General features: G+C 36.5%; 1 protein-coding gene and 1 pseudogene across 2 annotated transcripts in view; both read right to left on the bottom strand.

Annotated features, from left to right (window-relative positions):
- ATAD2 (ATPase family AAA domain containing 2) overlaps nucleotides 1-13792 on the bottom strand; it is a 65010-nt gene that overhangs the window by 30884 nt on the left and 20334 nt on the right. Inside the window, exons 7-11 of the mRNA XM_080800858.1 lie at nucleotides 13142-13339; nucleotides 12392-12509; nucleotides 6821-6928; nucleotides 4431-4539; nucleotides 4058-4173 (exon numbers count right to left, since the gene is read on the bottom strand). Of these exons, the coding sequence (XP_080656984.1) occupies nucleotides 4058-4173; nucleotides 4431-4539; nucleotides 6821-6928; nucleotides 12392-12509; nucleotides 13142-13339 (649 nt within the window). The remainder of the gene's footprint in view (nucleotides 1-4057; nucleotides 4174-4430; nucleotides 4540-6820; nucleotides 6929-12391; nucleotides 12510-13141; nucleotides 13340-13792) is intronic.
- Nucleotides 454-862, bottom strand: LOC308342405 (phosphatidylinositol N-acetylglucosaminyltransferase subunit P-like; annotated as a pseudogene). Its single transcript has one exon. The product of its transcript is annotated as a phosphatidylinositol N-acetylglucosaminyltransferase subunit P-like (transcript).

The raw sequence follows: 13792 nt of genomic DNA, 5'->3' as shown, positions 1-13792 counted from the left end.
GCACAGTTGGTTGAGTGTTTTGGCTCATGTTTTGGTCTCAGGGTTGTAAGACTGAGCCCAGTACCTGAGGTTGTAAGACTGAGCCTGAGTACCAGGCTCCATGCCCGGGGGGAGTCTGCTTAAGACTCTCCCTCCCTCCCACTCTCACTCTCTCTCCCTCAAATAAATAAATTTCTACAAAACAAAGACAAGGGGTGCCTGGGTGGCTCAGTCAGTTGGGCATCTGCCTTCGGCTCAGGTCATGATCCCAGCACTGTGGGACTGAGCCCCACATCAGACTCTGCTCCCAGGGAGCCTGCTTCTCCCTCTGCCTGTCACTCCACCTGCTTGTGCTCTCTCTCTCTCTCCAATGACTAAACAGAATCTTTAAAATAAACATACAAACAGAAACAAAATGTGGTCAAATTACATCAAAAACTTATAATAAATGCTTGGTATTAGTCTACATACTATTCAGTTTTTGGCATAAAGTTCTTTGGCTGCAAGGAAGAACATCTGGTTTACTTCACTAATAGGAATAGCTCTGTTAAATGTTGGGAAGGACTCTTCTTGGTATCTCTTCTGCTGTTGTTTTTAGCATAATTACCTGTGACTGTATGAATGGACTTAAGTGGACAGAGGTACTCATTACATTTATTCCAAATAAAGGTAAATAACCAGTCACTACAGTAATGAGGAGATAGATAGGCAATGCAACTGCCCTATATTTTTAAGGCCAATAGGGTTAGCCTAAGGAGGTTAGCCAAGATTCAGGAATAAAAGCCCACACAAAATGTAGTATGAAGTCAGACTGGGAGCTTAAGAAGAGAACAAAGCCATAAATCGCTCTTTGTGGCATTGGGGATGGTAAATTTTCCCCCATTTTCCTTTGGCTTTAGACAGTCTTGGGTCCTTGAAATGCCCACTCATGCTCCTCCGGACAGCTCTGACACCTCAGCGGCAAAACACAGTAGGGGCAGAGAGGGAAAATTGAGGGAAAGCCTGGGTCATAATGGGTCTCCCCTCCCCAGACCCAATTTACTAAATTAACTAGGTACTTCCAATACTTCTTATAAGCAGCAAGTGCTGTTATTTAATATTAATATCTTTATAATTTAAAAAAGGTTTAATTCACCTATGTTTAACTGTGTATGGTACATAGCTTTTATAATGGGAAAGGGGAAAAAAGTTTACTAATTTAAAAAAGTTTACTTCAATCAATGTTTCCATACAGGATGAGTCAGGAAGAAAAGTTTCATAAGGAAAAAAGAATTAGGGGCTAGGGTTTAAAAATGGGTTAATAATGTAAAAAAAAAAAGGGTTAATAATGTATAAAAACTAGAAGAAAAAGGAAAAAGATTAAGTGTGGTGATATGAAAACTAAAATAAAGTAGCTCCCAATAAGAAAGCTAAGTTGTGGGTTGCCTGGGTGTCTCAGTCAGTTAAGCATCTATCTGACTCTTGATTTTGGCTCAGGTCATGATCTCAGGGTTGTGAGAATGATGGTGTCGGGCTCCATGCTAGGCAAGAAGACTGCTTAAGATTCTCTTCCTCTCCCTCTGCACTGCAACCTCCACAGCCCTCCCCCTCTCCTAAAAAAACAAACAAACAGGGCACCTGAGTGGCTCAGTGGGTTAAAGCCTCTACCTTTGGCTCAGGTCATGATCCTAGGGTCCTGGGATTGAGCCCCGCATCGGGCTCTCTGCTCAGCAGGGAGCCTGCTTCCTCCTCTCTCTCTGTCTGCCTCTCTGCCTACTTGTGATCTTTGTCTGTCAAATAAATAAATAAATAAAAATCTAAAAGAAAACAAACAAAAAAACCAAAAAAATATTAATTTGCAAAACACCTCTTGAAATTTAGAGGTAACATATCTCCAGGCAGGAGAGAAGGGTTGGGTTGAAGTTTGAGGAGGATGGAATAAGACATAATTATTAAAAAACGGTGAGACCACCCCTTTCTTTTACTACTCTGTGCAGGCAAATTGCTTGGCTAGTTTACTTGCCCATACGAGAAAAGATGAGATGCTACAGAAATTAAGTTAAGAACTCCATGCTGAACAATGCAGACTACTAACCCTTTCTCAGGCCTACTGCTAAAATGCTGGCAGCCAGGCTCATAAGCTTCAAACATAAAATTGGAAGATTTGTCTCTGGTGGGGAAAAACATGCCTAGATACTGACTTTGAGGACTTCTGGTAAAAGAATCACCACCCAATCATCACCCTAAGGTGAGGCCTAGAAATTAACAAGCTCTACAAGTGAGCTTTTAAAAATATGCTCCATTCTGGGGGTGCCTGAGTGGCTCAGTCAGTTGAGAGACTCTTGATTTCGGCTCATGTCATCGTCTCAGGATTGTAAGATTAAGCTCCATGGGGGTGCTCAGCAGTCTGCTGGAGATCCTCTCCCTCTGTCCCTAAACATGCCTGCATACGCACTTTTGGTCTCAAATAAATAAAGCTTAAAAAAAAAAAAAAAAGGCTTCACCCTTAAATATTAACAAAGAGCCAAGGATCACTAGACACTTAAAAGGAAATCCCCACTAGACACTTAAGGTATAAAGATCAAAAGAGATGGAAACAAGAAAAAAAGTAGATTAATCTAGAAAGTCCAACATTCAATTGACATGAATTGAGAGAAAAGAAAAAATGGCGTGGAAAAATTACTGAAGAAGTGATACAAAAAAACTTTCCCAGAAAACAAAGGACACTTTTCCGTACTGTAGAGGCACAGCACAATGAAAGCAGGAGGGGAAAAAAGACACATCAACAGACTGTGGTTCCAAGACCATTCTCAAAAAGAAAATAAAAATAACCTCTCTTCCATTCTTTTTTTCAGGATATTGCTGGAATGTACCCCATCAAAACATAGCTGTAAAAAACGGTTTTAGGGGCACCTGGCTGGCTGTCAGTGGAGAGTGAGACTCTTCATCTTGAGGCTGTAAGTTCAAGCCCCATGTTAGGGGTGAAGGTTACTTAAAAATTAAGAAAAAAAAATCTTTAAAAAAAGAAAAAAAAAAGGTCTTAGTTGATTCCAGGAAGCAGGGAATCCTGAAAGATAAAGGAAATCCCACTGATTGTGATGAGAAGTCTCAAAGCTTAGTTGTGCTTCAAAACTAAGAATAACCAGTCTGGATGGAAGCAAGAGAACAAAGCTCCAAGACGTGTCTAGAAAAATGAGGAGTCAATAAATTATTTGTTATGTTTAACTGTACTGAAGAGTTTTATCACTAGCATGAACTGAAAAGTACATATACAACTAATTACAAAAACCCTAAAGAACAACAACAAAAAAAACCCCCACCCATAGGCAAACAATATGAAAGCTGATGGGAAAGAGCAGAGTTGGAAAAGAGAGAAAATGTAGTCATAATATACTATATATGGCTCAGCTGTAAGAAATATTTACATAATCATAAAGAACATACTTAAAATTGACTCAACAATTTTACATGTGCATAAAGAAGCTGCCAGGTGCATGTGAGGACGGGAAAAAATGTATATGTATGGAGATAAGGGAAACCAAAAGAGCCTGCTCATGTTACAAGTCAATAGATTCTAAAACAGACCAAAAATTACAGTATAAGCATATTATTTAAATATGTATTTAAACAGATAAACAGGAATGAAAGTACTGGCTCTGGAAAGTGGGAGGAGGAAGAGTAGAGAAGGAACTACTATCATTTTTTCCTTTGTAAGACTTATAGTGCAATGCGACTTTTAAAATTATGTACATGTATTACTTTGGTATAAATCTAAAACTAAATTATAAAAGTGAAAGAAAAAAGTAAAGAATACGTATGGGAAGAATTTCACTAAAATGTATGAAAAGCGCCTTGGAAACTATTTTTCTTTTAATAGAGAATCAATTTTGAAACCATTTTTCAAGTTAAACTTCAAGAAAGTAAAATTATTCAAAGTACCCAGGAAAGCATAATAGATTACTGTAGGCCTAAAAAAATTCAACAGACAAGTGTTATCTTTCTGGACAATAGTAGCATACCCCAGAATTTGGCTAAAATAAAATGTACAATTAAAATTACCTTGGAGAAAAAAAATAATAATAAAATAAAATAAAATAACCTTGGAGGTTGAATTTTGAATTTTTCAAAGACTTCTGGATAAAGTAATGGAAACACCACCATCTCTTTCAGAGCTGCAATATGATTAGACAGGCCCCCGATGCTATCAAATCGTACCTGACAATGGAAGGGAAACATGGACATTCTCAGATTTGGAGTTACAGTTAAAATGCCATTCCATCCCTAAACTGTACTCAACCCATACACAGTCAAATGAGTAACAGCACTTTAGTTGTAGCCCGAAGATTTGAAAAAAAGAAAAAAAAGTCTGTAAAGTTTCCGATTTATAGAAAATTGGTTTATTTAACTTTAAAACTAAACTGAAGCAAACAGTATGTGTGTTCAAGCATACAATTCAAGGTAGTATAACTCACTGAAGAATCCAGTTGCATTGGATCAACATCTGCAAGACTTGCTCCAATCTTCATTCTATCTTTATAAATTCCTTTTAATTCATCTTTCCGAAAATTCAGCGGGAGGCACCTATTTAGAAAAGATTAAAAAAATCCCACCCCATTAGTTCACTTTTCTCCCTCGAATTCCATGTTAAAATATGGACATTTTCCTCAAAATCTTTTAAAAAAGGTTAAATTTCAATAACAGCCATTGTGAAACTATGTATTTCAACTTCCTCATTTTCTTTATATAGGGTGAGAACTTCAATGTTAGAAATATTTGTCCCTGGGGGTGTCTGGGTGGCTCAGTGGGTTAGAGTCTCTGCCTTCGGCTCAGGTCATGATCCCAGGGTCCTGGGATTGAGCCCCGCATCGGGCTCTCTGCTTGGCAGAGAGCCTGCTTCCCTTCCCCTCTCTCTGCCAGCTTCTCTGCCTATTTGTGATCTCTGTCTATCAAATAAATAAATAAAATCTTTAAAAAAAAAAAAAGAAATATTTGTCCCTAAACTTTTATCATTAAAGATATACAGTCAAATGAAATACCAGTGTTCAAGACGCCACAGCAGCATAAAGTAATTCGTGTTTGTATCAATGTACTTCATATTGACTTGCTTAACATATACAAAGTATTTACTATTTTCCAGGCTGTTTTAGGCGGCTTTACATGCAATAATTCATTAAGTCCTCACAACGGTCTTATGGAGTAGGCATTATTATTTCCCCTATTTTAAAAGAAAACTGAGGCATAGAAAGGTTAACTAAAATGCTCAAAGACACACAAAGTGGCAGATCCAGGACTCAAACCAAAGCAGTGGGCCTCTAGTCCTGCAACAATTCTGCTACAATACCTCTCAGCGAAACAGTCTCATGGTCCACCAAGCATTTGGATCCACATCAATCCTCTCAAGCAAGAATGAATCACTGCTTTCCTAACTACTTTCAAAAACAGTTATGGTAGATTACGCAGAGCACACCTAGAAGAACCTGCTTGTTTTACAGATGGAGAATGCAAACTGCTCTTGCTAGAGGCTGAGACACTTAGGTCGGAGCACCTAAGCAAAGAAAGATGCTGTGGCTGAACATGCGTGAAAGCACTCCAGCCCCACCTCGAGTGCCAGCTCCTGCTAGTCCCTGCTAGCCCCAGACTCCACAAGGAATTCACATCATGAAATCTGAGATAGACATGCTTTCAACCGTGGCTTCATAAAAGGTGTTTTTTTAAAAAGATTTTATTTATTTGACAGATAGAGAGCACAAATAGGCAGAAGAGCAGGCAGAGGGAGAGGGAGGAGCAGGCTCTCTGCTCAGCAGAAAGCCTGATGCGGGGGCTCAATCCCAGGACCCTGAGATCATGACCTGAGCCAAAGGCAGTGCTTAATAGACTGAGCCTCCCAGGCACCCCTTAAAAAGGTATCTCTTAAACAATCCTTAACAGAAGTGTAACTGCATGCTATAAAACCCACAGGATTCGATGCACATTTCTAGGAATGAAGCCAAAGAAAAATTCAAGTAGTCTAAACAATACAGGTTGTGGATGATTTAGTTCACTGCTGCCAACGGAAATGAAAAACAAGTCAAAATGTAATTTAAAATTTTGTTTTAGACACACTAAACAAAAAAGTAAAACTAATTTTAACAATATATTTTATTTATCTAAAACATACTATTTCAATGTGCAAAATAAATATTTACAAAATTGGGATATTTTACATTCTTTCTTGTACTAAGTCTTTGAAATCCAAGAGTATATTTTTTTGCAAAAATTTACAGTATTTCTCAATTCAGATCAGCTACATTTCAAGTGCTGAAATAGCCACATGTAACCAGTGACTACCACATTAGGGCAGATCTAATGTTATAAAAGAACAGAGCTTAGGATACAAAGAATGGTTGGTCTGCATATCCCTTCAATTATTATGTTCTAACTGTTTTATCAAACACTGTTTTCTACTCTATAAAAATATTATTTTATTAGGATACAAGCACTGCATTTTTCACTCACCCAGCCACATCTGTAAAATGAGAATAATCCTTGCTATGAACTTACAAATGCACTTACAATATAAAGAGTTACGAATAAAATAAAATAAAATAAAATAAAATAAAATAAAAAGTTTATTTCCTCAAATCAGTGCGTACCAAGCACCATTTTGAGTTATGCCCTGGTTGTGTAAGAAAACATATGTTCTAATCTATTACTAGTTTCAAATACAGATATTTCAAAAAAAGATGGCATTTTGGTTTATACACTTACCTCTTACGTAATTCTTAAATTTGGTCAAGCTGCATGTATTCCCAAATTATTCAGCCTTCTCACCACTTAAGAAAAAATAGCTTGTAGTTTTAAAAGGCATCAGTATGACACTTACCTGTTGATAGCTCTATTACGGCTCCTTTTTCTTCGCCTCTCGAAGTGCTGTTCATCTTCAGAAGAGGAAGATGAAGTAGAGTCACTACTGTGGATTGCATGCCTTCGCCTAAAGTAAAGAGGAAAACTGAAATCATGACGAAGGGGAGCAGGAAAAACAGAGGAGTAAGATGCAAACATCAGAAATACCTAATGATCCAAAAATGTTTATCCCAAAACTAATACATTTGCTGAACCAATTAAGTAGGCTTTGTTGGTTGAATCTTTTGAGAAGAATACAAGTCCTGGATAACTGAGAGGAAGGAAAAAAAAAAAAAGATAGGCAGGAGGCTGGGGTAGAGCTGGTAATCAAATGTTCATTAATAGGAATGGTTCAGGCAGAATGACTTCTTAAGTCTTGATATAAATCAGTTATCCTCAAAGAGAAAGGTGGAAAAAAGAGGGTATTAGACTCTTTGGGACTAATTTCAGGAAGTATTTTCACTATTATACTATATATAATTTCGCATTTGGAAGGGAATTTTGAAATGTCAACCTTAAAAGGAGAACACGAGAATTTTCATATAAACCAGAAAGGATCAAGTTAAAAATACTAGGAAACAGTGAGAAATACAATGTCCTTTATCTACAGCATATCACCAACTGTAAATTCACAATAGCCACTTAACAGCTGTGTAAATGTGGATAAGCTACTTAACCCTTATAAGCCTTAATTTTCTCACTTTCAAAAAAGGAATAAGAATATAATCAATTGATTACATTCAAATTCTTAGGCTAGTTGGTAGGATTAAATAAGATGCCAAGCGCTACAAATATTGAAAAAAATTTTAAATCACTTCTACCTTTGCATTGTTGCAAAGGACCCATAGGAAAGACAAAGAATCTAGCTGGGAAAACCTTTAATAATCATTCTATTTGGTCAGGGTCTAGCGCTTTTCCTGAGTTAGAGTACCATCACAGTAAGTAGGTATTTCCAAAAATATAAAACGTTCACAGTCTATTATCTGCATAATGGAGGGTCCAGAATCTTGTACTCGGAAAACAACTTTTTCCACTATTCACATACCAGAATCTGACATGTCATAAAGGCAACTCACAGTCACTATTTGTCCCACTTACTATGATTATTCATACGTTCTGCTATAGAACACATCTGACTAGGCATTACTGGTCCAGACAGTCCTAGAGATGTTAATGTTGCACATTACCTTTGTGACTCCCCTACCCTTCCCTCCAACCTGAATTCTGAAACACAAATGGCCCTTAGGGCTTTGGATAGAGGTTATGGAAAAACAGATATAAATGAGAAAGTGATCCTCCAGTCACCTCCCAAACATGCCCAAGACTGTTTTTGTGATGAGCCTGAAACTAAAACTATCAAGCACAAGTCTGCAATTTTATATGAAAGACAAATTTGTTTAATATTCCCATTAATATTATGAAAAGATTAACTTGTAAACATATAATTCACATAACTGTGTGTAAATTCAGTATGTATTCACATAATTAAGAACAACTTCACAATTAATAAAAAGGACTAACTATTATTAAGTGCTCCTTGTACCAGTTAGTAGACATATTATCTCATTTAATCTTAAACTTTGGACAAGTACATATGGCATGCTCATTTAGAGTTGGGGCCAATGTGGCTGGCTCACAGCTTAAACAATTTGCTCAAAATGTAAGAATAAGATAATGATGGCATCAGTATTCAAACCACTGTCTTTCTATTCCAAAAATCCACATTCTATATACACTGGTGATTCCCAGTTGTTGATTTCATGAGCCAAAAGAGTTATAAGCAAACAACAAAACCTGTGGAGTGACATGAATTTTCCATTTGAGTTGCAAAGTAGGATTTTTAAGCATTAAAATATAGCCAAGGTAACAAAAGCATACAGCACTCAACATAAGCCTGATAGTATCTTAAATGCTTTACATGCATTAACTCTAATTTTCTCAATACTGTGAGATAGATAATACTGTCCTCCTCATTCTATGGGTCAGAAAACTGACACAAGAGAGGGTAAGTAACTTGTTAAAGGTCACTAATAAATGGAAAAGCTGGGCTTGCAACCTGGGCAGTCCTAGTCATGGGCCCAGGTTCTTTGTAATTTTACTGTAGAAAGGCCATTTCACTTTTAAAAAGATTCTAAACACACATGCCCACATTCGCTTATTTTTTTCCCAATTTGCTTTTTAAAAACATCTGAACTTTTGGCACAGATAAGCACTGGATCAGCACTGTGAATCTAACCAGTATCTAGAGCTGCCAGTTTTGGCACCTTGACAACAGGTAAGGAATACTCTGGAATACTGGTGAAGCAACTGTACTCTTATGTAACCTTTGCATTCAAAGGACTAGGCTTGTTCCAGAAACTGCAGATTGAAGCTGAAGAATAAAAGCTTAAGAGAGTAGAGGTTTGTAATCATAAGAAAGAAAATCCTGCTTACAGGCGGCAGTCCTGAAGCTCAGCTGTAAGCATGCCAAAGACCCCTGCAAGATCCTGTCCTGTGGGTACAAGGTTTCTGGATCATTTGCCATACTAAGAGCAACGTTCAGACGATTCTCTGAATGTGTGCTTTGTTTCCATGCCTAGGTAGGTGAAGTAGGACATGAACTACAAACAGAAGCTGGTCTCTTCAAGAAAAAGTAAAAAGGCTGAGCAAAATCACCATTAAGGTTGTTAAAAGGGAAGAGATGTTTACACAGCCTTGGCTAGTGTTATCAAAAAAAAAAAAAGAAAAGAAAAGAAAAAAAAGGCTTAAAGGACTATATTCAAAGGTCAGATAATAGTAAGGGTTAGTTAAGATGTCAAGAAACTGGAACTCTCATACATTATTTGTGGGAACGTAAAATAAAGCAGCCATTCTGGAAAATCATCTGACAACTCCTTGAAACAGTAAATAGAGTTAGCATTTGATTTAGCAATTCCACTTCTAGGTACATACTTAAGAGAAGTGAAAACACAAGTTCACACAAAAAGTTGTTCACAAATGTTCATGGTAGTATTCACAGTAGCCAAAAAAGTAGAAACAACCCAAATGTCCATCAACTGATAAATGGATAAACAAAACGAGGTATATTTATACAATGGAATCTTATTTGGTAATAAAAAGAATGAAGTACTGGTACAGGCTAAATGTGGATAAACCTTAAAAATGTTGTACCAAGTGAAAGAAGCCACTCACAGAAGAGTGCACATAAACGAAATACCCAGAATAGGCAAATCTAGACAGACAGAAAATAGATTACTGGTTGCTTAGGGCTGAGGGGGTGGGGGATGCAGGAATTGGAGAGAACTAAAGAGGACAGGGTTTCTTTCTGAGACAAGAAAAATGTTCTAAAATTGTGGTGATAGCTGCACAACTGTGAAAATACTGAAAGTCCTTGTACACTTTAAATGGGTGAATTATATGGTATGTGAATTATATCTCAATAAAACTTATCAAAAAGCAAAAATCTTTACAAGGCTATCAGAACCAAAATCAAAATCATTAAGTCAAATAATGTGACTCGGGTACAATTTAAATCTCCTAGTTCATACTTTAATTTAAATGGGTCAGAATGTATAAACAAACATAAAGTAAATCAGACCTATACAGAGAACTGATGGTTGCCAGACAGGGGGTTGTGAGGGGGGATGGGCAAAATGGGTGACCAGGAGTGGGAGATACAGGCTTCCAATGATGGAAATGATTAAATTACAGGAATTAAAGGTACAGCATAGGGAATATTGTCAATAGCATTGTTATAGTGACAGATGGTAGCTACACTTGTGGTGACCATTGCATAACATATAGCTGCTGAATCACTATGCTGCATAATTGAAACTCATGTAACATCATGTGTCAACTACACTCAAATAATAAATTAAATATATAAATAAAAAATAAATGTCAGAATCTTCCACTAGTAAATGCGACCCAAGGGCCGGAATCCTGACTTAGCCATTTTTATATCCATAGTGCTTAGCACATGGTAGAACTCAAAACATTTATTAATAATTGTAGTGGAAAAAAAAATCCTCTATCCAAAGAACTATGAGATACTTTCCATAAAGGGTAGATTCTGCAAACCAGATATGAGAACTTGAGCACCAAACAGGCAAAAAAGAAATTCCTACCTGCTCTAGAGTAACACTGTAGGTGGTGACTATAGAGGCAGTCAGTAATTAAGTGGGTTACTTCCAGAAACATATATCCGTTAAAAGTGAGAAAAGAAACTAAATCTCAAAGTAAGTGCCAGCCTTTCACTTCTGTTGGATCTAATAGAGGTTTGTCCTTTGAGTCAGGCAACTAAGACAGCTGCCCTGGGCCTTATGATTGGTGGGGATTCCAGGAAACACTACACCTTATGCTGCTTTTCTGTAGATCATTAGATTTCACCACCAAAATACAGGTCTTTAACAATATTCTACGGGGCCTGTAAAAAGTAATGACAGCGTGGCCTCCTTTCAAGTGCAATTGATCATAGGCAGCCCTGACAGGTTACCCTCCATCCTTCTGGGCTCTGGTATTTATGTAAAGGGATGACGAAACAGGAAATCTAGATATATACTTGTGATTTTTGACACTCAGAAAATGAAATTAAAAGACCCAGGGACACGAATCGTATTTTACATTTTTCCTAGAAGAGAAGAATTTGTCAACAAAATTTGTCAACAAAAGTGTTGCTTTCCGTGATCAGATAGTCTGGTTCAATGAGCAGACTTCCAAGAATTGTTGAATAGTTGAAGTCTTGTAGGATTTCAGTCTTACCTCTGAGCAAATTTGTATTAGGAAAAAGAAGTACCATTTCCACATCAATGTCCTTTTTGGGGAGGGGAGCTTCTTTAATCTTCACTAACTAGCTCTTTCATTCAAGAACTACTATAATGTTACTATTATCCAAAAAATTCTAATGAATCAGAAAACCTTTTATTACTTGGGAGAATGAGAAAATAAAAAGAATTACCCTTTTGGACTTAAAAATGACAGACAATCAACAAAGTTAGGATGTAGAAGGGGAAAAAAACCTACAAATAATTTGAATGGTCAAAGAAAATCAATGCTTCCTACTATATAAGAACGAATTTTTAAGAAGTGCAAGTAAAACTTGGAAAAAAACCCAGATCTATAAAAGGATAGTATCATGAAAAGTCTAGAAAGTTATGTAATCTAGAATGTTTGTCATAGTGAGAAAATAGGTCTGTGATACCATGTGAAGACAAGAGTACACCTACACTTGAACAATGTGAGGATTAAGTGAAACAGTCTATGTAAGATGCTTAACACAAGCCAGGAATACAGTAAACACTAAAGCAAAGGTAGCCTCTATTATTAAAGTGTGGAACAATGGAGTAAACTACTTTACCATGGTAGTTATTAAGAATTCCTATTAATGCAAGCAAAAGCAAAAACCAGTCAGTGGTAGTAAGGGCAAGAGCACTACAGGCATAGAGCCAACTCTCCCAAATATATATGATTCTAGAATTCTATTTGGATATAACCAATCCTAAGACTCTAGAATCCTACCCTAACACAGCCATAATTATATTGTCATAAATCAATCACTACTTCAGAACCAAACCTGTTCATTCGTTTACAATAAGGACTTCTTGGTCCAGCAGAAGACAGTCTATATCTTGGTCTTGCAGGAGAAGCTGGGCCACTATAAAATATGTTGGGCTTTCTCTGGTGACGAGGTTCTAAAAGAAGAATTATAGGTTTGTGATATAGAAACATGTATGAAGATAATTTTGTTCTTCATCTAAATACTCACAAAGGTGCTGCCTTCCGTGAAAATACTAGTATGTATCTACTATAGACTGTTTTACTGTTCACGTTTTAAACCATTTACATCTGCAGCGTTGCTGTTGAAAATATGTATAGCACAAGACACTAACCAACCAAAACATATGCTGGCCATAAACAACCATTATGATTATACTGATGCATAACAGCTGGTTATCAGCCCTGCATATATACGCTCATTAAGCCCTGAGGCAGAACTTTAACGTAAATGAAGAACAGTCCTATTTACACAAAGTGGCAAAATAAACTAAGAAAGCTGTGAAATCTAAATAAATAAATAACTCTAAAATAATTAAAGACAGACATGAAATTTCAAAATAGCCCAATTATTTGCTTTGGTCAAGGCTAACATCTAACTTTCTTGAAGAAATGACTTCTCGTGCATTTAACATAGTTTATGAAAGACAATAGCCATGAGTATTCTGTACAATTAAAACATGAAAAATAAGAAAGATAGAGAAAAGGCAGTAAAAATAAGTGTAATCTAACTACAGCTTCTCCTGGAAAAATATACATAAGCACTTACTTTCCAGTGGAGCCTGGTAGTACACAGTAGCTTTTCTCTGTCGAAGATAATATCGTTTCTGATTATCTTCTTCCCCATCCTCTTCATCTTCATCTTCATCATCATCCTCATCCTCATCCTCATCCTCATCATCTTCATCATCATCTTCATCTTCACCATCATCTTCATCTTCTTGGTCTTCACCCTCTTCAGATGATTCTACAGTTAAGAAACATTTACTTTCAAGATAGTCACTAAAATGTTAATGATTTTTAATACAGTGGAATTGAAATTTTTAGACAAGGGTCTAAAAATTTAGACCTAAAATTTTTTTTACTTCTAGATTGTTCATAAAAATGAAAATGATCTATAATTCTTTTGCAGCATTAAATGAAGATTTTAAAAAATGAAGTAAAATGCAGAATTAAAAATAACCAGAGGAAGGAAAAAAGGAAGTAGGGAAAGAAGTTTAAAGGCTACTGTCATTAGTACTAAGCTAAAGTTTACAGTATTGCTGTTAATTTTATTAATATAAGTGACTATACTTAGGTTTCCAAGTTAATTTAACATGTTGACAAATTAGAGAATCCCCTTATCTAGCTTTTGCCGTTCATACTTAAGTTTTAAATTCCATCCAGCCCTTCTGGCTGTCACTGAGTTACATCGAGCGTA

Source organism: Martes martes (genome assembly GCF_963455335.1).
Source record: "Martes martes genome assembly, chromosome: 4".
NCBI lineage: Eukaryota > Metazoa > Chordata > Mammalia > Carnivora > Mustelidae > Martes > Martes martes.
Note: the sequence above shows the minus strand (reverse complement) of the source record. Positions and strands in the feature narration are given on the sequence as shown.